The sequence below is a fragment of the Citrus sinensis genome, chromosome 3 (assembly GCF_022201045.2).
Source record: "Citrus sinensis cultivar Valencia sweet orange chromosome 3, DVS_A1.0, whole genome shotgun sequence".
In the NCBI taxonomy this organism is placed as follows: Eukaryota; Viridiplantae; Streptophyta; class Magnoliopsida; order Sapindales; family Rutaceae; genus Citrus; species Citrus sinensis.
In genome coordinates, this window is record NC_068558.1 from 50,307,990 (window position 1) to 50,329,799 (window position 21,810).

Sequence of the window (21,810 nt, forward strand, 5' to 3'; positions counted from 1 at the left end):
CGCTATTAATTCCCGCAAATTCCTGAAACTTTACAATGGGCAAGTTGTTCGAAGACCTTCCTCCGCACTTTGTCAACAACAAAGCCACTACCACGACCTCCACTGCCTCGTCAAAGTAGCGCCAAGATGGCCGCACTAACTCTCCAAAAACATTTGTCAATTTTTACACCACCACAAACCAACCTTATTTCCTAATCTAAACTCAAAACTCAAAACTCCCATCGCGTAAGCCTCAAACCTCGCTCGAATTGAATCAATAGCACTTAATTGAAGCAGCTATGGATTGTAGCATCAGATCTAGTTCCTACTTTAAGCCACATTTGACTCTTGATATATATATGTGTGTGTGTGTGTGAAATTATTCTTAAGTGCAGATGCCTGTATTTTTCTTAATGCGGACATATTTTTAAACCGTGTGGTTTAAAAGAGTTAAAAAACTAACTTTTTTAAATCTTACTGTTTTAAAGTGTGTCTGTATAAAAAAAAAAATGAAGGCGTTCGCACTAAAGAAAGACTACACACACACAACAGGTTCCTTGTCGTTTCTTAATAACAATAATAAAGTTCTATTTGGTGCAACTTTTGAAATAGAGCTTTTAAAAATACAATTTTTACCCAAAAAATTTCAATTGTTTGGTTGTTATTGAGAGTTTTTATTAAAAATTTATGAAATTATTTTAATAGGCAAGTTTTATAAAGTTATGTTATAAAAAGAGTAAAATAAGTTTGTTAATGAAGTAAAAAATATTTTAACATTTAAATTTTTTTTAATTTTTACTTGTAAAAACTCAAAATATGAGCCTTTATTAGTAGAGGCAATATAATTTATTTAAACTTCAAAAGTTTTATTTAAAAACAACTAAATAATAAAAAAATATAAAATTAAATAATCACTTATGATTATTAAATAAGTAGTACAAAAAAATGCACTAAGTGATTGTGGCTATCTAAAGGTTCGTATGTTAAAACTTATAAAACGACTTGTCGTCTCTATATGCTTAGGAAGAAGATACATTTTTCATTTTTGGTTTTTAAATGGACGACTTGTTGCGTTACGTTTATAACGGCCAATCTTGTATCGCGCGAGCGGTCTCACAGTCACTGATTCCTTTACCCGCCATTTTCTCACTGGGTCACTCCCCACTTCAATCTTGGATTCCAAAGAAACAGAGGAAACGAAAAGAAAATCTCAAATCCGCTTGTTTTATTTTTCTCGAAACTGTTTCGTGAATCTTTTATCGAAATTGCAAATAAGTTCCCTTCATTCTTCAAATTTTATTAGTAGTTGTTTATTATTTTTCTTGAATCTTTTATCATATTCATTCCAAACAGACAGTATACTTGGTTTAAAATTTCAAAATTTTAAGATTTTCTCAAATCCCTAGGGTCTCATTTTAGACTTAGCATACCAACATCCACTTCTGACTCTTTTTGCTTTCTATTGGATCACTCATAAAGTTTTCGTGAAAAACGAAACTATCACGTGAATCTTTTCAGAAATTGGAAAGAGGTTAATTTACTCTTCATATTTTATTTAATTATTTAATTCCCTTAATTTTTTTTTTAATTTTTACAAAAAGGACCCTTAGGGTTTCAAATTCCAGAACGGCGATTTCGTCTGAGCCTATGAGTTCGTTTTTCATTCAAACCCCAAATTAACGAACAAGAAAGATACTATATCATGAACCTTGATGGGAATTGGAAAGAGTTTTCCCCACACCTGATTTTTTTTTTTGTTGTTCATTTAGTTCTCTAGAATCTTTTTCATTTTCGGTTGAAGTTGGGTTTCAATTTCAAAATGGCGATTTCATCAACACAATTCTGCGATATCTTGAGGGCTCCGGGTGCTTCATCTCCAATTACTTCCTCGTTGTCACATAAGCAAACGCTTTTCACTTCTCAGAGAGTGCCTGTAACTTTTCATAGCCTAACGTATTGCAATGTAACGTATTGCAATGCGTGTCGTTTTAAGCGTACCCAGTTTCGAACTCTGGCGGCAATTGGAGAGTGGGAAGAAGAAACTGAAGACGATCCTCATGGCGGTGATTCTGTGGATGCTGCTGATGATATGAAAGTAATTTTGTTGTTGTTGTTATTATTATTATTATTTACTCTATATTTTGTGAATTTATCTGTGTCGTTATGTCATTTAGGAATTTGATTACTGGTTTTAAAGTTTGACTAATGCCATAAAAGTCCGAAAGAAAAGGGAGCAAATGTGACACAAATGAGTGAGACAAACATGAGAAATTAACAAGCGAGGGTATTATTATGATTACATGTTTTAATCGGTTGAGAGCATTAGTCAAAATATTTGTATCGGAGATGAAATTAGAGAAACAGATGGATGATAATTGGTGAATGACAAAGTGTTTAATTTAGAGACTACTAGAGAACTAAGTTAAAAATTTAGGTTTTCTTGAGTTTGAAAAAATTTGATACCCCTTCTCATAGTTTTCCACAGGATTCTTGCTCCTTTCTTTTTTTTTTTTTGGTTTTTTATTCATTCCCTTTTCTTTTTACAGGCTGTACACTTGCCCCCAAAGTTGCCAGAACGTGATTTTGCTGGCACGCCCTATGTTCCCGTCTATGTGATGCTACCTGTAAGTTTATTGATTTCTGCTTGTCACTCTATGAGAAACTGTATTCTGTTTATCTTCATAGCTCATTAATTCCATTTTCTAGATCATAATTTACTTTCATGTTCCATCGGTTTATTTTTGTGTCCATATACCGGCTTCAATTGAGTTAGAGGTCAAAATATTTTTCTAGTGACACGTAGTGGATAAATCATTGTCTAGACTCCAGATCTGTTTGCTAAAAGACAAAAGAAAAAAATTTCTGGCGTTTTCTCATCAACTTGACTGATTGCAAGACATATTTTGTTGGGTGTGGCAGCTTGGTATCATTGACATGAACTGTGAGCTGGTTGATCCAGAAATTCTTGTGAATCAGCTGAAGATTTTGAAGTCTATTAATGTTGATGGTGTTATGGTCGATTGCTGGTGGGGAATAGTTGAGGCACATACTCCTCAGGTGTATAATTGGAGTGGCTACAGAAGGCTCTTCCAGATTGTGCGTGAACTTGAGCTTAAACTACAGGTCTCTTCTTATTTACCTTTTGTGTTTTGTTAGAGCAATACTTGAAATAATTAATGCTGTATTTACTCTGTACATTTGGGAACCAGTGCTGATCTCACACTGTTGAATTGTGTCAGATAAAAGTTTAGCATTCTAGTTGATTGGCAGCAATTCTCTAATTCTGATTCGACATGGAATGGAAAAGAAAGATTGAATTATGCAATTCTCACGATAATATTGTCAACTTTTACATAGATGTCTCGCTTTTTTATCTTCCTCCACATGTGTAACAACATCCTTTAATCGGCCAAAGTTTTAACATTCCTACTAGTCTACTCTTTTCGTAGTACTGTTATGCCAGTTTAACTTAGAAAGGGCCAAAAAACTAATCTGCATTTGACTCCTAAATTCGACATGATTAAATAGTAAGTTTTGCAGCATTCACAAACAGTTTTGTATGATAGAGGTAAATATTGAAGCAAACAAACTTATCTCATGTCTTTTTATTGGTCTCAGGTTGTCATGTCATTTCATGAATGTGGAGGCAATGTTGGTGATGATGTACATATTCCACTGCCTCAGTGGGTAATGGAAATCGGCCAAAATAACCCTGAAATATATTTCACAGATAGAGAAGGAAGACGTAATTCTGAATGTCTGACATGGGGAATTGACAAGGAACGAGTTTTAAGAGGTCGGACTGCTGTTGAGGTATTGTGCAACTAAGATTATCACATAATGCTAGATTTTTTTGTTTCCATCTTTTGAGTAAGAAACTCTCTGTTTTGATTTTTCATCATTAACACATTTTTGAGTTTAATATCAAAAAATGAATTAGAAAGTGTTTGTACCTGTGCCTTTCCTAGTTTTGTCATATTTTATGTTCATTCTTCTGTTTCATTTCTTGCGGTGATCTATGGCATTGGTCCGTGACAGCGGCACTTTAACACCAGCCCAGTACGCACATGGATCTGTTACCCATCTTAAGACATGGTCCAATTCTATCACTAAATGCTATATTGTATCACTTTTTTCAGCCTATTTTCATGTCTACTAATAACAGTATTCTTCAGAAGAAGTTTATTTCCACATGAACTGGTCCAGTTATGGCTTTGTGTTTGAAGTGTATGCTTGGGAATTGAGCTTGGATGTTTTTTGCTTATTTATTTTATTGTCCTATTTGTTCAGCCATGCCATTATTGCAGAGTTGAGTTTTAATACTGCTGTATGTTGTAATTTTTGTTCGGTAACAAATTGCCCAGGTTTACTTCGACTACATGAGAAGTTTTCGCGTAGAATTTAATGAGTTTTTTGTGGATGGAATAATTGCTGAAATCGAAGTTGGTCTAGGTCCTTGTGGAGAGCTTAGGTATCCAACTTATCCCGCAAAGCATGGTTGGAAATATCCTGGCATTGGTGAATTCCAGGTACATTTTTGAGTAATTGGTATTTGGAACTGGAATCGACCCTACTCGTTATGGAGTTATGATTATCTAATGAATTACTTTTTCCTTTTTTCTTTCTCTCTTCATTTTTCAGTATTTTACAGTGTTATGACTGGTCCTTAGCTTCTCTTTATTAGTATTTTGTTTAAAAACCATATGCAATTCTTCAATGCATTAATACAAACTGTTTCTGTTCAGTGTTATGATAAGTACTTGATGAAGAGTCTGAGCAAAGCTGCTGAAGCGAGGGGACACTTGTTTTGGGCTAGAGGTCCAGGTAATGCGGGTTCTTATAATTCCACACCACATGAGACTGGATTTTTTCGTGATGGAGGTGAATATGATAGCTACTATGGTAGATTCTTCCTTAATTGGTATTCTCAAGTTTTGATTGACCATGGTGATCGTGTATTTGCTTTGGCTAATTTAGCTTTTGAAGGAACTTGCATCTCTGCAAAAGTGAGTCACCAGAATTTTTTTTTTTTTTAAATTTTTTCTTCTTTCAGGAGCTAGAAAACTTTATGTTGTGAATGAATACTAAAACTAAAATTTCATTTATTCATCTCACTATAAAGATTTTTCACTGAATTCTTCGATTGATGAGCAGCTATCGGGTATTCATTGGTGGTATAAAACAGCTAGCCATGCTGCTGAATTGACTGCTGGCTTCTACAACCCATCGAACCGCGATGGCTATGCTCCAATTGCAGCAATGTTGAAGAAGCATGGGGTTGCCCTAAACTTCACATGTGTTGAATTGCGCACTGTGGACCAGCATGAGGACTTTCCAGAGGCATTAGCAGACCCTGAAGGATTGGTTTGGCAGGTATGCAAGAGCAGAAATTTGATGTTAATTAAAAATAAATCATAGAATAAAAATTTTGAGGAATTTGGTTATACCTTGAGCATGTATGGTTGAGCTGCATTATCATGCGAAACCACATATAATATGTTTGTATATTTTTTTACTTCCAGGTTCTTAATGCTGCATGGGATGTATCCATATTAGTTGCTAGTGAGAATGCTCTCCCTTGCTATGACAGAGAAGGCTATAACAAGATATTAGAAAACGCCAAACCCTTAAATGATCCAGATGGGAGGCATTTATCTGCTTTTACCTACCTCAGGCTCAGCCCGGTTCTTACGGATGGACACAACTTCATAGAGTTTGAACGATTTGTAAAGAGAATGCATGGTAAGTCGACCTTCCTCTCACTATCACATTGTTTCCTGAAGTGTACATTTCTTTTACAGATGATTTTTGTTGTGAGCAATAAGATATTTAAAATTGTCTGCATCCCCTCATCATCTTACACTAAAACTGCTTAAACTACGTATGTGATGATGGAAGTTGCTTTACAAGTGCCCTAGATTTGCCTTTTTTACTTACAGGAACAATTGATTCCTGCAATGGGGTTCCATTACCTAGCCATAAAAAACCTTTTCAGTACTTGGTTGTTGTCTCCTATCAAATTTGAATTTTTTCTCTTTTGTTCCCTTGGGTATTGTCTTACTATCCATTTGGTAGATGAAGGCATAGGTACTTGGGCTTAACCAACTTCCATGATCTTGGATTGCTTCAAAGTCTTTAAAGATCATGGGAAGTCTTATTTCTGCTTTCATGCGCAAAGAACTACTATATTGTGCACGAAGAGAGAAGTATAGGTATTACTATATATTAATATTTAGAATGTATGTATCATGATCGCCTCAATTGCCATTGCAGGGGAAGCAGTTCCTGATCTCCGGGTTTATACAACTGAAGGAAATAAAGAAGAATGCTCCAAAAATCAGTGAGTAGACAACCAGGTTGCTGCTGAGTAAATATCCCGTTGCACGCCAGATACTGTTAACTTGGTTTCTCTCTGTAGTCATTCTGTTCACAAACTTAAAATATACTTCAATCTTGTATATGTATATATATATATATATAAATGAAATTAATTTTGCAAACATGGTACCCATATATCTTACAAAAGGCTGCTCCAGAGTTTTTATCATTCAATTAATTGTGTGGAAATTTCTGCAGTGATGAGGGGCATTTACCCATAAGATTCGATACTTGAAGATGGGAAGCGAAATCGATCTTTATGATTTTGGTTGAATGTGTTTGTTCTTTTTTTTTTTTTTTGAAGTTATTATCATGAAACAGAATGAACCTTATAAACCTCATAGTTACAAGTCACCAGAAACTGTGATCTGGTTGCATTCGAAATGAGTAAATGTTTGGATAATTTGTCTTATAAGACTGTTTGTGAATGGTGAGAATGATATCTTGTTTTGGATTTAATATGGAGATTTGTCATTTTAAACTTTGAAACGTAAAATAACGGAAGAAAAACTACTGGCTAATCAGGTTTTTGTTTACACTCTGAAACAAGAAAACAACCATTATTGGATATCCACGGCCACGTGGCAACATTCCGGAAACCACAAGTATTATCTAGTTGTGGTGGGAGGCTTTGGCCGGGCAAGAAAATGGATCTGTAACGGTCTAGTGAATCCCGGTCACGTGATATGCCCAACAAGGGCACGCCATACCTCGTGTCCAGCAGGCCCTCTCCCGTCTCCGCACGTGCAACACGTGTTCCACTCACACGTCCGTAACTCCTTTACCCCTTATACGCGCTCGCATACCCCCACACGCCCCGTTCGTGCCAAATCCAAAGCTCGCACACACATGCACGTTCGAGCTTTTGCGCACACGCGTGAAATCCGAGGCCTCACACGCACGCGCGCGTCTCTCTCTTTTTCCTGTCGCCGCTCCTCCGTTCTCGCCGGCGAAGCCTCGATTTTCTTTGTTTTCCGATATTTTATTCTTGCATCGTAGGTCCGTCGACTGGCCGTGAAACGGCGCCGGACGTTCGATCCGGTGGCGGGAAGTTTCGGAATTTTAGACCCATTTTCGGCTGTTCTAATAGGGTTTTTGGAGGAGGGGATACGGATCTGTTAATGAACGCTTCAGGTTGAAGATTTTGTATAAATGAGATTTGTAAAGGGAAGGCTTTGCCTGAGATTTACGCGAGAATCTGTGTTTAAGGTGATACGAAATCTCTTTTCCCTGATAACTGGTCTTAGGTTTTAGGTCTATTTATTTATTTTCGTGGGAGGTTCTAGGAATATATTGGCTTGAATGACTTTGTTTATGTATGCTGGTGACTGAAACGAGATATGTTCAGCTTTTTACTTCTCGTTCGTGTTTTTGGTTGTTCAAAGAGTCAACTTTTTTGCTAGGAGACAGTTGAATATTTGTCTTCTTTACTCCTGAAGACGTCAACAACTGGACATCTTATTCCATTTGAATTTCCCGCTTAACTACCATTTTTAAAATTACTGCATCATTCCTTTAGCTTGTTTCTTTCATATATTGTTTAATTCATGTGAGCATAGCTTGACGTTCCAATCTTTTCCAGCGAGCTCTGGAATCAATCTGGCATTGAATTTTCCAGATTAGACATCTGCACTCTGAACAAAAAGTGAAGGTCGGATATCGAATGTGTGCAAAGTTTGGGATCAATGATGACATTTCTGATAGAAAGCTGATCATCTTAGAGTAACTGGGTAGAAGTTGGGAAGTACAGAGTGGGAGATATGGCAACAGATATGCAGAGGTTGATTGGAACGAGCGAAGAAGATGATGAAGAAGAAATGGATATGGATGTGAAGGAAGAGGATGATGATGAAGAAGAAAATGGGGAGAAACACGGTCGGAGGCAAGTGATGGTGGGGGTTGACGTATGTACAGCACCAAGTAGTAGTAATAATAATCAGTTTCAACATCAGCAGGAAATTCAAGAGCAAGCGGGCACCCCAGGAGGGGGAGGAGTGCGAAGGTCCAGACCTCTAGAAGAGAAGGAGAGGACAAAGCTGAGGGAGCGACATCGAAGGGCAATTACTGCTAGGATCTTGGCAGGCCTGCGGAGGCATGGGAACTATAATCTTAGGGTCAGAGCTGATATTAATGACGTGATTGCGGCTCTGGCAAGGGAAGCTGGTTGGGTTGTCCTCCCCGATGGAACCACCTTCCCTTCAAGATCTCAGGTACATAATTGTCAAGAGATAGCTGTCCTTTCTCACTTGGTACTGCACATCATTAAATTTTAAATTAAGTATCTATAAAAGTGATCTGTAAAAGCCTTAATATGCCAAGGTTTTAAGCATAAATGAGTTTGTCTAAGTGTTATCATTGGACTTGGATATAACCTCCATGGTTGGGCCTGCGGCATCCCTGGATAGAGCGGTCTTGTTGTTGCCTAAGATGTGCGGAGATGACAATTTTTTAATTTTGGAATTGCCGTGTGTTCATTTGCTTAACTTTCACTTAGCAAAGACAGTGTGTTCATTCTCTTGAAACATCGTGTGTCCGTTATCTTGAAATGTCTTATGTGCCTAGGCCTGCATCTCTGTCTAGTAGGCATGTTTTTCTTGATATAGCTTAGAGCTTTGCAAGTACAAATCTTGGGTCAAATCACATAACATTTGACGTTCAAATTGTTAATGGATTATGCTTCGAATGTTAACAAATGCATTTTTGGATGGCAGTTGGTGAGGATCATTCGTTTTGTCACAGGCCGAACTTGAATACCTTATGAGCATTCCTTTAATATCAGAAAAATCCAACTGAAGTGTTTCCCTTATAACTATTTTAGGGTTCAAGAACTGCTGGTGGCGCTTCTTCGATGGTAACTTCATCATCTTCTCATATGGTGTCACAGCAGACACCATCTACGTCCCTTCGAGGAGTCTCTTCTGGCTATCGAAGCTCAGTCGAGTACAACACATGTCAAATGAAAGGTGTTTTTATGCCCACACCATCACCTTATGATCTATCCCCAATTGCTCAGTCACAACCTTCTTTGGTGGAAGATGGGAGAGAACAAACAGAGATTCAGTCTCATATTGGCGGTCCCGTGGACGCTGTCAGTGACAAGCAGGTGATAGGACTGATAATTTTGTTTCCCCAATTTCTCCATCCTTTGGTAATCTGATGCTGATATGTTGTATTATTACTGTTTAGAAGTTTGATATTCATGATATCCATCGTATCACTTGGTGAAACTAAAAATTTGCAATTGCCAATGATAAATTATCTGCAATCAGATATAAATTGAGTACAGATATTGTGTTTTTTTATATTTTTTTGAGAGGAATGCAAGTTCCAAAATGAAAGTTTCGTCGGTTGATTCGTGCTATAATTGTTTTTTTTTTTTTTACCCTGTAGATTGCAGATGTACCTCCAAAGTTACCGGAGCGTGATTTTTCTGGCACTCCATATGTTCCAGTTTATGTGATGCTGCCGGTATGTTTTAAAGCTTGATCATCCTCTGTTTACACAATTTTTTTTCCCCCTGTTTTCGTGGTTTTAATAATATCTTGAAAATTCTAGTCAATATAATCCACTTTGTGTGGTTGGCAGACACTTTTTTCTTATTCACTTTCATGTTTTATAATTTAGCCTTACCCTCTAAAGATTATGCTGTTGTTGATATAGCTCATCAAATGCCATACATAATTCTTTATGAGTACTTGTGCAACTTTTGTTGCAATGATTCACTCTTATGGTGGCAGTTGGGTGTCATCAACTTGAAATGTGAGCTGATTGATCCCGATGGTCTGCTGAAGCAACTACGGGTATTGAAATCCATCAATGTTGATGGGGTCATGGTTGATTGCTGGTGGGGAATAGTTGAGGCTCATACTCCTCAAGATTATAACTGGAATGGTTACAAGAAGCTCTTCCAGATGGTTTCTGAGCTAAAGCTTAAATTACAGGTGATTTTTTAAGATATGCTTGTATGGTTGTGATTACATTTATTCTTCTCAGGGAAATGTTCAGAAGATGATAGCATCATTATCTCCACTAGATCCTCATTATTTATTTATTTTATATTTAGCTTGTCTCCGTAATTTTGCATGGCTACTATGCTTGATGGACGTATGAGATCAATACTTTTAGGATTTCAGAACTTTCTGCCCTTAAATTTCTTCATCACACAGTGTTGCTTTCTGAGTCTGGACTCTTTTGACACCAGTAACACGCACACCTCAAAAGTCTATTTGCTATTCTTAAGGCTTTCTCTAAGCCTCCTCTCTCTAGGCTGGCTGATTTGGCTTCAAATTGCTTCATAAAGTCAATGTTCAATGCATGGTTCCGCGCACCAATGTTTCATGCAGATACATGTCCATTTTCAAATCTGCGTGACACATGCAATATTAGATCATGAAGTGATGCTAGGAGACGAGACCTAAGGTTTCTTGCATCATTTTTTTCAAAGGAGATTTCTCAAATATCATTGAATTAGAAATTGATGTACCCTGAGCTTGGTCTCAACATGTGAAAGAGACTGGGGTCGGTGCATGTACATGTGGTGCCATCCTCAAACCTCTGCAAAGGGAGGAGGTGGGGTGGCTTTGATTTGTGCTTGCTGCCCTCCAGAACTTGAGTCAGGGATGTGGATTTTGATATATTCACAATTCTGTTGATCTAAAGTACTAATAAGAGACAGTCTCATGAATGACCTGGTTCAAATAAACGAATGCAATATATTGGTGTTAATTTTGTGAATTTACAATTTGAAATGTTTTCTTTGTTTTGTGAAACCTTTGTCGCTTAACCTCCCTCCTGTGATAATAATTGATTTTTTCTGTGGAGTGTGGTTGCATCTTTAATGCTCCCAAGAAGTCATTTTGGATCTGACTGTCAATATTGGCTCAGGTTGTGATGTCATTTCATGAATGTGGAGGCAACGTTGGCGATGATGTCTGTATTCCTCTACCTCATTGGGTGGCAGAAATTGGTCGAATTAATCCTCACATATTCTTCACTGATAGAGAGGGAAGACGAAACCCTGAGTGTCTGTCATGGGGAATTGACAAGGAACGAGTTTTAAGAGGCCGAACTGCCTTGGAGGTACTTCATTTTGAAATGGCTGTCAGAGCTAGTTTGGACTGAAACTGTTTGTGATCATTATCTTTGCTGTCGTCTCTGTTGTGCTTTCTTCTTATTCTTTTGCAAATCATTGTAGATTTTGTTGGACAGACAGCAGCTAATACATATATACCAACTCTGGCCCAGTCTGCAGTATTCTTGCATCATTAAAATTTTGAGTATATCTTTTTGTTTTGGCTGTTGTTTTTAACATAATTACGGCGAATCTAAAATTGTATCTAACTTGGGTTCTAGCATTTGAATTAAAAAAAAAAAAAATTGCTTTCATTTGAACCATTGGTGCTTTGCTGGAATTGGTATTTCACTTAAACTAGATCTTCTTGCCTAACAAACGGACTTTATTGGTAGAGGTTTTTTTTGTCTGCTTTTTGAATTATGTAGGTATACTTTGACTACATGCGAAGCTTCCGAGTGGAATTCGACGAATTCTTTCAGAACGGTGTCATCTCCATGGTTGTAGTTGGACTAGGCCCTTGTGGTGAGCTACGGTACCCATCCTGTCCTGTAAAGCATGGTTGGAGATATCCTGGCATTGGAGAATTCCAGGTGATCTTTTCTGTAGTTTCAGGGTCTACTGCTTAACCTTGTCTGATAAAGCTTTGATTATTCTTATCAAAAAGAAAAAAAAAAAACTTTTAATTATGTTGCATTGATTTGCTTGAGAAAAAGATCTGTTTCTCCAAATATTGGGGATGGGAAAATTGGCTATGCTTACACCATGATCACAATTGTTCCCCCTATTTTGTGGGCTCAACCAAATTTCATCATTTTTTTTTAAAGAAATCTTTTCAGTTCTTAACTTATCATCAATAATCATGTAACAGTATGTTTCTTCTTGCTGCTCATCAACATATATCTCTCTGTTTGCAGTGTTATGATCAGTATTTGTTAAAAAACCTGAGGAAGGCATCAGAAGCCAGGGGTCACTCCTTTTGGGCTCGAGGACCAGATAATGCTGGCTCATACAATTCACGTCCACATGAAACAGGCTTCTTTTGTGATGGTGGTGACTATAATGGCTACTACGGTAGATTCTTCCTTAACTGGTACTCTCAGGTTCTAGTTGATCATGGTGATCGCGTGCTTTCTCTCGCAAAGTTAGCTTTTGAAGGCACCTGCATCGGGGCAAAGGTGAGTTAGGCTTTTGATAAGTTTTCATATCTTTGATGGAAGATTATTATTTTACTTGTATATAGTTAGTTAAGATGTACGTAACTTATAATGTTTTTTAAGGAAAGTATTCAAAAAATTTAACCCCTCGTAATCTATATTAAATTTTTGTTCTTTATTTTATTATGAAACTCTTCAGACCCTGTGCTAGGCCTGTCCTTGGCTACATATCTTTCTACACCATGTGGCCGCAAAATGGATTGGCGGTAGAAGTATCAATTTATTATTGGGGTTGTGTAAATTAGTTGGCGGACAATTTTATTCAATCCCATTAGTCCCTTCCAATCATGATTTTAGATGACCTTTGCGAAACTAATTTAGAAAATTTTTTCCTTATCATTATTGCTTCATCCAGTCTGTTTGCTATATTTTAATTGCTGAGCAGCTATCAGGTTTTCACTGGTGGTACAAGACAGCTAGTCATGCTGCTGAGTTAACTGCTGGTTTCTATAACCCATGTAATCGAGATGGCTATGCTGCCATTGTTGCAACGCTAAAGAAGAATGGAGCTGTTTTGAACTTTGCATCTGCTGAGTTGCACACATTAGAGCGGCAGGAGGAGTTTTCAGAAGCGCTGGCTGATCCTGATGGGTTAATGTGGCAAGTAAGCATTCCAAACCTCGTTATTTGCTTGAATAATTCTTTTTTATGTGTCTGTAATTCAAACTCAAATAGGATATTATCTTCATAAAGGCGTGTTTTTAGAGGCAAATTTGGAGAATTACCATGCAATTGTTTCAATTATAATGCTACGTTTACTAAACTAAAATCGGAATGAGATAGAATGGGAATATGGAATGGGAATCAAAATAAGTTGTTTACTTGAACTGTAGGAATCGAAATCGGAATGAGCTGGATTGTCATTAATGTGTTTACCTTGTCTTGGAATCAGAATCGGAATGAATTAAATTGTAACAAATTACTAAAAAGTACTTAATGGATTATTGTCATAATTATTATTAACTAATAATTGTAAAATTTTTTAATTAATTATAATAACTATAATAAAAATTATTATAAAAATATATTAACTAATAATATTAATATTAATTACTTAATTAAAATAATATATTAATTATTGTGATTATTTATTCAAAAATTATAATTATTAATAATTATTGTTAATAATATATTAATTAGTAGTAATAACTATATTATTTATTTAATAATATTAAATTAATTAATTAATTAATAATAATATATAAATTAATTATAATTATTATTATAATAGTATATTAATTAATTAATTACAATAATAATATATTAATTATTGTGATTATTTATTCAAAAAATATAATTATTAATAATTATTGTTAATAATATATTAATTATTAGTAATTAATATATTATTTAATTAATAATAATATATGAATTAATTGTAATAATTATAATAATTATTTTTATAATAGTATATTAATTAATTAATAATATTAATATTAAATATTGTGATTATTTACTCAGGAACAATAATTATTAATATATTATTGTTAATAATATATTAATGAATAGTAATAATTATATTAATTCATTAATAATAATATATAAATTAATTATATTAATGATTATTATAATAGTACATTAATTAATTAATTAACTATAATAATAATAATATATTAATTATTGTGATTATTTATTCAAGAAATATAATTTTTAATAATTATAGTTAATAATATATTTATTTATTAATTAATCAAAATATATTAATTAATTATTTATAATATTATATTAATTAATTATAAAAGAGGACAAAGTGGGCATTTTTAATTTTGGGGGAGGGCAAAATGGTCAATCCCGGGAATGAGAGACTCATTCCCACCTCTCCCCATGGGAATCAATCTCCCATTCTTCATTCCCAAATAGTGGTGGGCCCCACCATTCCGATTCCCCCATCTAACTAAACGCACCATAAATGTAATTTGGCTTAAATTTGATTTGTAAGTCTTTTGACCGTTAATGTGATAATTGTCAATTTCAGGTGATGAATGCTGCATGGGATGTTTGCACACCAGTGGCTAGTGAGAACACACTCCCTTGCCATGATAGAGTAGGCTATAACAAGATTTTGGATAATGCCAAGCCCCTTAGTGACCCAGATGGAAGACACTTTTTGTCGTTTTCGTACCTTAGGCTCGGCCTAGGTCTCATGGAGAGAGAAAACTTTATGGAATTTGAACGATTTGTCAAGAGGATGCATGGTAAGCTTTGAAAAGGAGACTGTGTTGTTGCAACTGTTATTGGTTTAATACATCTGCTGTTATTGATGGTGCTCAGTTTGAAATACGGCATAGGAAAGAAATGAGGATTGCAACTGATTTGAGTCAAAATCTATTCGGTAGGAACGGTCATTCACTTGTCTTATTTTTTGCTGCAGGGGAAGCAGTTCTGGATCTCCAGGTGTAGCGGAGGAATAAAGATTTTCTAAACAGATCCGGTATCATCTCTTTTTCCCCATGGAAGAAGTGGGGGTTTAGCATCTTACCGTTTAGAGGATGGTATTGTTAAATTTAAATATCAGTTAATTCCATTATTGTAACTTGTAAATGGGATCACAAAATGCAAAGCAGGCAAGTTTCCCAAATCCTGAGCTTGCACGTCGACCTCGGTCATAGTGTAAAAACTAGTCAAAGATCCAATTGGTGTATTGTTTGGGTAATTGAGTTGGCTCTAATTGCAGGGTTACCACCGCAAAGTTCTGTATGCATTATTTACATTCTCCACCCATTGAAGTGAAGATAATTAATTAGGCGCAGATGTTAAATTTGTTCGCAATTTGCTTCCCCGCTGGTGGAAGTCAGAGAAACAAGATCTGTTTGAGTTTGATGCACATAAAAAGAAATGAACAAAATCATATAAATCCCTTAAAATTATCAACTCATTGTGTTCGCACTCGGAATTTCTTCTTCTGATTCGCTCTCTCATTTTCAACCGAGTAGCGTTCGTTTGACATTGAGTTTTTTAACACCTCTGTGATTATTATACACATATTTAACCACATATCAGGGAAAAATGAAAATTCCTATCTGATGTTATGGCTAAAATTTTTGGCCAATCGAGCATCAAATAGGTGTCTGCACGTTAAAGCGCCTTTGATAAAATTGAACTTTCGTGCACAGTCATGCTACCGGTAAGGCATGAGACACACGAAATCCCCAACAACGGGGTATTTGATATGAATAAAAAATATGATTTTGGTTAGCTATTTACAACATGAATTTTGCTGGCGTTATGAGACAGGCTTCTTGAACACCATTTCGCCGGACTCATTAACATCGAAAAAACGTTCTACAAATTCATCCCAACTTTCCCTCCTTCCCTTAGATGACAACAAAGAAGTTTGCTCACATGATCTGCTAGAAGTTTCCCCTTCTTGCATTTCACGGAATGTGCCATACTGAGAAGGTGAATAAGCTAGTGGAATATCCAAAGCAGCAGCCCTCTGAAGAGCTGCCTTGTACTCCACACTGTGCTCTCGAGCAAGTGACTCCTGACGCTCCATCCTCTGTTTAGCTGGAATCTCCATGATCCTATCTTTCTCTAGCATCAACTATATCAAGGAAAACAATGATTTAGTTTGGCTGCCATGAGAAAAATTTCTTTCTTAATCTTCAACTTAAATATGGTATGGCATTTGAACCTGGTAAATTCATCAAAATCATGTGATGTCACAAAAACTTTTGAAATATATAAAATCAATTTTTACTGACCATCTATAATTGAGAAACAAGTTAAAGATCTGATCTTCTCATTAAGTATTCAGAGACTGCATTCATTTGATTTCTCAACAGCTCGACTGCTAACCAAAACTACCCTTAAAAAATTGGGGCGCAAGACTATCTTTTAACCCAATCCTAACCATTAGTGTCTCACTGCAATCTCAGGAAGAAGACAGGAAGTTACATCAAGTGCCTTTTGAGATTCTCTTTCTAGCAAAATTCTTACAAAGTTGGGGTACACAGATACCTTTTAACCTAACCCCAAATAATAAAGTCTCACTGCAAGCTTAGGAAGAAGACAAGAACTTACATCAAGGGCCTTTTCAGATTCTCTTTCTATCCAAATGATAGCATGGTCAGCAGTTAAATTGCAGGAAAGAACTAAGTGCTCAAACCTGCCATCTACTGGAACTGCAGTCCTCACAACGGGAGGAAATCTTCCTATCCTGAAACCAGCGTAACAGAAGAAGAAGAAATAAATAAAATTGTAAATGCATCCCACCAGGGTCACAGCTCAAACTCCCCCCACCTTAAAGATGAATAAATAAAGCAGGAATATTAACTTCATAATGTAGAACAGTTGTATTTTAGTAACATCTTACCATACCTTAAGGGCTTCCGCTCGACAATGTGGTATAGCCGACCAGGAGCATATAGCCGTCTTGGATCTTTAAGCATCTTCTCCTCCAGAGTGCATGTATCTTTCAGGCACATAAGGCAGAGCAAACATGGCAAACTGCACTAGTTGAAGCGAGGTCAGTTTAGTATAAGTCATATTTATGGCATGGTTATAATCACAAAAAATGCACCTTAATATCTGGTTTTTAAAAAATTAAATGCACTGATATTGCATTGGATAAAAATGAACACACTTCAAAGGTTATACGATATATTCAACGTGTTTAGCCAATATTGACATCACACGTATGGCGCTAAGAAAACAGAAGATAAACTAGCAATAGAAAGGTGTCTAAGACATACTATTTTTACCAGATAAGTGATTTGAAAACATCTTCCAGTGCCATTGTTGTTCGAGGTAAGAAATCATCCTGATTCATTACAATAACTCATATTAGAACATAAGCCATAAGAAAATATCAAATACAGAATATACAAAAATAAAACAATAAAAACGGTATACCACACAGGAAGAAGAAAAGCAACTTAAATTTGAAATACTTAACCCCTAAGGAATAAAAATATGTGATCTTATTTGGTGTTTGACCGTAGAATAATGAGATTGCCAGTTCTTTCATGTTTCATGAGGATATGAAGTTTGGAAAAGATATCAATCCTTAGAAAAATTAAAAAAAAAAAGGAAAATTTCATAATCATCAGTTCTTGGAAATTGATTCCTTAAATACTACTGCACCAACCATTTTTGGAGGGTTCTCACAGGAACAATTCAGCATTGAGTTTATCTTTACCATTTACCATTTAATTAATTTAGACTTGATTAAGTTCAAGTTAACCAAAGAAAGGCCATCAAAGCAAAAGAGTTGCCAGTGAAATATGTAGATCTTACCTGAAGCACAACAGAATTGATGACATCTGCATATCTCACCGCCAAATTCAGTGACATACACCTAGTAGGTGCAATAGCAAAGCATCTGATTTTGTTCCTCTCAATGTTCCCCAACTTGTCCAGATTCTGAACCACAATCAACACCAACGATGCCACCACCCCTGCCCCCAGTGAATGCCCAGCAAATGTCAAAGTATAATCTGGGTTCCTCTCAACCAACCCCCTCAAAAACTCACACTCGGCATCGAAAACCCACCTTGCAGCCTTCAATAACCCATTGTGAACATATCCACCATCAAACTTTGTCTGCCCAAGTTTGTTATCAAGCAAAATTGCATAATCACCTTCTTTTGCTAGGTTAAGCCCCCTAATTGCCAAAACTATATCAGTATTCTTATGATCAAGGTATATTAAGTAAGGAGGCACACGGCATTGAGTTTCTTCATAGTTTTTTCGTAAGATAACCCAATCTGGATTGATTCTATAACCCCCAGGGGGTTCCCAGATTGGATTGCGAAGATCATCTTCATAAACAGCTAGGATAAGGCGACAAAGTTGAGGAACCGGCATGAATTCTTCAACCGTGGCAAGACCCCAGTTTTCACTTTCATGACCTGCAGTGTAGAGGCATTTCTTCCAAACCCAGCGGGCACACGCAAGACAGTATACGCATTCAAGAAGGGGAATACCACAGACAATTGACATAGGTGCCTATAGAGCAAGTATTTTAACATGGATTAAGCGACAAGGCTTATCGTAGAAATGTCAATATCACTTTGAAAGTTGGATGAACGGTACCAAACAATATTCACAAGGGAATATCGATGAAAATGAAAAGTGGTAGTTCAGAAATGCAGGAACAAGCTAAAAAAAGACCTAATTCACCTTGTACAAGTCACCATATCAGCTGAGTGCTGACCAACAACAACAACAACGATGCATAACAAAGTCAACTAATGAAAAGCTTACGGTGATCACTGCACAACAAACTTGGGCCCCTGCCAATGAAAATAACCAATTTTAAACACCATATACATACAATGATTAAAGAGTGAAATTATTAAGCTTCAAGCAGTAGTAGCAGCAGCAGCAGGCCGTAGGGTTTTAAAAACAAGACAGAGACAACAAACAAGAAAATAATTTTGAAAATACGAAAACGAGAAAACTAATTGTCCTAGCCATACCTGCTGGTCAAACCCATTTCAATTTGGGGTGGTTTCAGTTTGCAGAATCTAGAACGGTTTAGATTCCAAATTCCACATCCAAGCCACTGTACAAAATACAGTCGTTGGCCGCCACTTGAACTTCTGTAAAACTAAAAGGTGAAAGCCGCACTAACACTCTAACGGTGACTGTGATGCGTTCGGGTTGGGCCGGCCTTTCTGTGTGACGGTCCAATCCAATTCTCGAGCTCTATCTTCTTGATTATTATTAAATCAAATTCAGTTTTCTTTACCCCGCCCCCCCCCCCCCCCCCCAAAAAAAAAAAAATTCCTGTTTCCTTATCTAAAAATTAAAGGAATGAATGCGACATATAAAAAAATTGTATTTCAATGCATGCGAGCGACATCTACAAGTAATTGTAACGGGAAGGTGAAAAAGTTGGTCTTATGTGACGATAATTTTATAACAATAAAACGAAAAGCTAGTAAGAATGTGACAGTAACAAGACAAAATGTGTGTTAAAAAAATCGGTAAAAAAAAAAAAACAGTGTTTGAAATTAAATCTTATGATAGATAATGAATTTTTATCCAAATTTTTTGTAGACTTAAGATTAATGTGATTCAGGATTTAAAAAATAAAATTTCAAAAACTAATATTGACCTGGAACTTTGATTTGTGTTTTGGATTTTAGAGTGCGTTTCGGATTTTAGAGTGCGTTTCGGATTGAAGTTGGACAACTGTAACTTAAAAATTACAGCAGTAAAGTGTTTGGTAAACTCTAGCTGCTGTAGCTTAAAAACTATATTGATATAATTTTTCACTTTTATAATAGAGAATCTATTATATATTCAATAATTTTGTCAAAATTATTATTTAAAATTTATATTTACTACATATTATTAACTTTTATTTTATAATTATAATTTTTTTTCACAGCGGCTGTAACTTAAAAGCTACATCACTTCAATTACAAACACACCCTTAGTGATGCTCTTGAGAAAGATGGCCAATGGGCCGGGCGGCACGTGGCACAGCACGGGCACGGTACGTGTCTGTACGGCACGGCACGGCACGAGCACGTTTCGGTGAGGCACGAGGCACGGCACGGCACGCACGTGGGCCGTGCCGGGCTTAGAATTTTAGGCACGCGGGCCTTCAAGCACGGCACGATAAGAGATGGGCTAAAGCACGGCACGCGAAAAAAGTACGTAATAAGCACGGTTCATTAGTGGGCTAGCACGCGGCCCGTGAGCCATTAATAGCACGTGGGCCAAAATATATCTAAGTAAATTTTTTTAACAAAAAATAAATATAAAATGTTATGAAATTAAATGTTTTAATATATTTTTTAGCATAGACTTTTAAAAATTAATTTAAATCATTAAATCTTAGTTTAAATAAATATTCTAATCTTTTATGTTTATAATTTATTAAATGAATAAGTAAATATCATGATTTTAATAAATAAAATTATAAATATCATAATTTTATTTATGATATTTATTAAATGAATAATGTTATTTAATTTTATTTATGATATTTATTTACGTTTATAATTTATTAAATGAATAAGTAAATAACTAAATATCATGATTTTAATAAATAAGATTATAAATATCATAAATTTATATATTATAAATAAAAAATAATTTTTTTTACAAAATTAATAATAAAATATTTTTCATATTAATATTAAATCATAACTTAATTAATATTTAATAGAGATATGTTTCATTTGTGAATGAAATATTTTTCATTTTATACACAAGAAAAATGTTAATTGCTCTCTTAATAAAAATTAATATGATTATGATTTTGAATATTATTATTATTATTATTATTATTATTATTATTATTATTATTATTATGTTGATGGGCTTAAAAAAGCACGTCAGGCACGTGGGCTTTTTTAAGCACGCAAAAAAAAAAAAAAATTAGTGGGCTTTTTTTGGGCACGGCCCACGGCACGGCACGAGAGGGCTCATGCCGTGGGCCGTGCCGGGCTCAACTGAAAAAAATGTGGGCACGGCACGGCACGGCCCACCAAATTGGTGGGCCGTGCCGTGCCGGCCCACGAGCCCTTGTGGGCCGACAATTGGCCAGCACGGCCCATTGGCCATAGTTACTCTTGACACTCCTCTTAATTCCTTAAACCAGCTCCCCCGTTTATTTATTTATTTTCATTTTCACAATTTTATCTTTTTAATGAAACACAACAGTCATCAAAAAGAAGTTCTTAACTTCCTATTCATGCCTTCTGCAAAAGGTGAATACCCTAATAAAATTCCAGTTGCTTTTTTGCTATTTTGATTGTGCAAATCTAGGAGTAAATTTGACTTCATAAATACCATTAAAAATTTTTATTGTTCCAGTAAAAAGAAAAAAAATAATGATAACCAATATTGAAATTGAGAATCAAGTATTCGGAATATCTATTTGTTACTAGTTTCGTGCCAAACCTATTAAAATGAAGCTTTTCGGCATTCAAAATGTAGTCTAAAATAATATTACCAATGTTAGGCTCGTAAAAATTTTCACTATGTGATTCACATGATAAGTCACTTATTTAAATAAATAAATAGATAAACTCATATTAATTATCCACTTACTTACTTATTTTAAGGGATGGTGGTAGAGTTTATTTATTGCTTTCATAATGAAAATGAGTAAGTATATTAATTTTACTTATTCGATGGAATAAAATGTAAGGTTTTTTAAATTATGTACTCCTATTATAAAAGGATCCCTAGTCTAGTGAAGCT

General features: G+C 35.5%; 3 protein-coding genes across 6 annotated transcripts; 2 read left to right on the forward strand and 1 right to left on the reverse strand.

The window, feature by feature from the left end:
- The first annotated feature begins 1,052 nt into the window (after positions 1-1,052).
- Positions 1,053-6,534, forward strand: LOC127901044 (beta-amylase 2, chloroplastic-like). 3 transcript variants are annotated; one of them, XM_052436906.1, is made up of 10 exons: positions 1,053-2,074; positions 2,526-2,603; positions 2,899-3,102; positions 3,598-3,792; positions 4,344-4,508; positions 4,725-4,860; positions 4,957-4,985; positions 5,134-5,352; positions 5,502-5,721; positions 6,253-6,534. In XM_052436906.1, the coding sequence occupies exons 1-10, from the start codon at positions 1,799-1,801 to the stop codon at positions 6,321-6,323; spliced, it is 1,593 nt and encodes a 530-aa protein (XP_052292866.1). In that variant the 5' UTR covers positions 1,053-1,798; the 3' UTR covers positions 6,324-6,534. The 3 variants fall into 3 exon arrangements, with proteins under 3 accessions (XP_052292866.1, XP_052292867.1, XP_052292865.1); XM_052436907.1 differs by having other exon boundaries at positions 4,725-4,803; XM_052436905.1 differs by having other exon boundaries at positions 1,054-2,074; positions 4,725-4,985; positions 6,253-6,531.
- A 333-nt stretch (positions 6,535-6,867) lies between these two features.
- On the forward strand, positions 6,868-15,403 carry LOC102623122 (beta-amylase 7). The gene is made up of 11 exons (XM_006491031.4): positions 6,868-7,566; positions 7,940-8,567; positions 9,176-9,460; positions 9,748-9,825; positions 10,095-10,298; positions 11,242-11,436; positions 11,857-12,021; positions 12,346-12,606; positions 13,031-13,249; positions 14,621-14,840; positions 15,017-15,403. The coding sequence occupies exons 2-11, from the start codon at positions 8,118-8,120 to the stop codon at positions 15,043-15,045; spliced, it is 2,106 nt and encodes a 701-aa protein (XP_006491094.1). The 5' UTR covers positions 6,868-7,566; positions 7,940-8,117; the 3' UTR covers positions 15,046-15,403.
- Positions 15,404-15,730: 327 nt separating this feature from the next.
- LOC102622629 (hypothetical protein) lies at positions 15,731-19,310 on the reverse strand. 2 transcript variants are annotated; one of them, XM_006491029.4, is made up of 7 exons: positions 19,068-19,310; positions 18,769-18,881; positions 17,884-18,594; positions 17,349-17,407; positions 16,966-17,094; positions 16,669-16,804; positions 15,731-16,189 (listed from the first exon to the last, which is right to left on the reverse strand). In XM_006491029.4, exons 3-7 carry the CDS (start codon positions 18,586-18,588, stop codon positions 15,869-15,871), a joined length of 1,350 nt encoding a protein of 449 aa, XP_006491092.1. In that variant the 5' UTR covers positions 18,589-18,594; positions 18,769-18,881; positions 19,068-19,310; the 3' UTR covers positions 15,731-15,868. The 2 variants fall into 2 exon arrangements, with proteins under 2 accessions (XP_006491092.1, XP_006491091.1); XM_006491028.4 differs by having other exon boundaries at positions 17,884-18,881.
- Between the last annotated feature and the right edge of the window lie 2,500 nt (positions 19,311-21,810).

Excerpts from the sequence above, each read along its gene's own strand:
- LOC127901044 (XM_052436905.1), top strand. The coding sequence starts at position 1,799 with ATGGCGATTTCATCAACACAATTCTGCGATATCTTGAGGGCTCCGGGT. Across the intron at positions 2,075-2,525 it reads ATGCTGCTGATGATATGAAA|GCTGTACACTTGCCCCCAAA; the intron begins GTAATTTTGTTG and ends TTCTTTTTACAG. Across the intron at positions 5,353-5,501 it reads CTGAAGGATTGGTTTGGCAG|GTTCTTAATGCTGCATGGGA; the intron begins GTATGCAAGAGC and ends TTTTACTTCCAG.
- LOC102622629 (XM_006491029.4), bottom strand. The coding sequence starts at position 18,588 with ATGTCAATTGTCTGTGGTATTCCCCTTCTTGAATGCGTATACTGTCTT. Across the intron at positions 16,805-16,965 it reads GTCGAGCGGAAGCCCTTAAG|GATAGGAAGATTTCCTCCCG; the intron begins GTATGGTAAGAT and ends CGCTGGTTTCAG. Across the intron at positions 16,190-16,668 it reads AATCTGAAAAGGCCCTTGAT|TTGATGCTAGAGAAAGATAG; the intron begins GTAAGTTCTTGT and ends TCCTTGATATAG.
- LOC102623122 (XM_006491031.4), top strand. The coding sequence starts at position 8,118 with ATGGCAACAGATATGCAGAGGTTGATTGGAACGAGCGAAGAAGATGAT. Across the intron at positions 8,568-9,175 it reads CCTTCCCTTCAAGATCTCAG|GGTTCAAGAACTGCTGGTGG; the intron begins GTACATAATTGT and ends TAACTATTTTAG. Across the intron at positions 13,250-14,620 it reads CTGATGGGTTAATGTGGCAA|GTGATGAATGCTGCATGGGA; the intron begins GTAAGCATTCCA and ends TGTCAATTTCAG.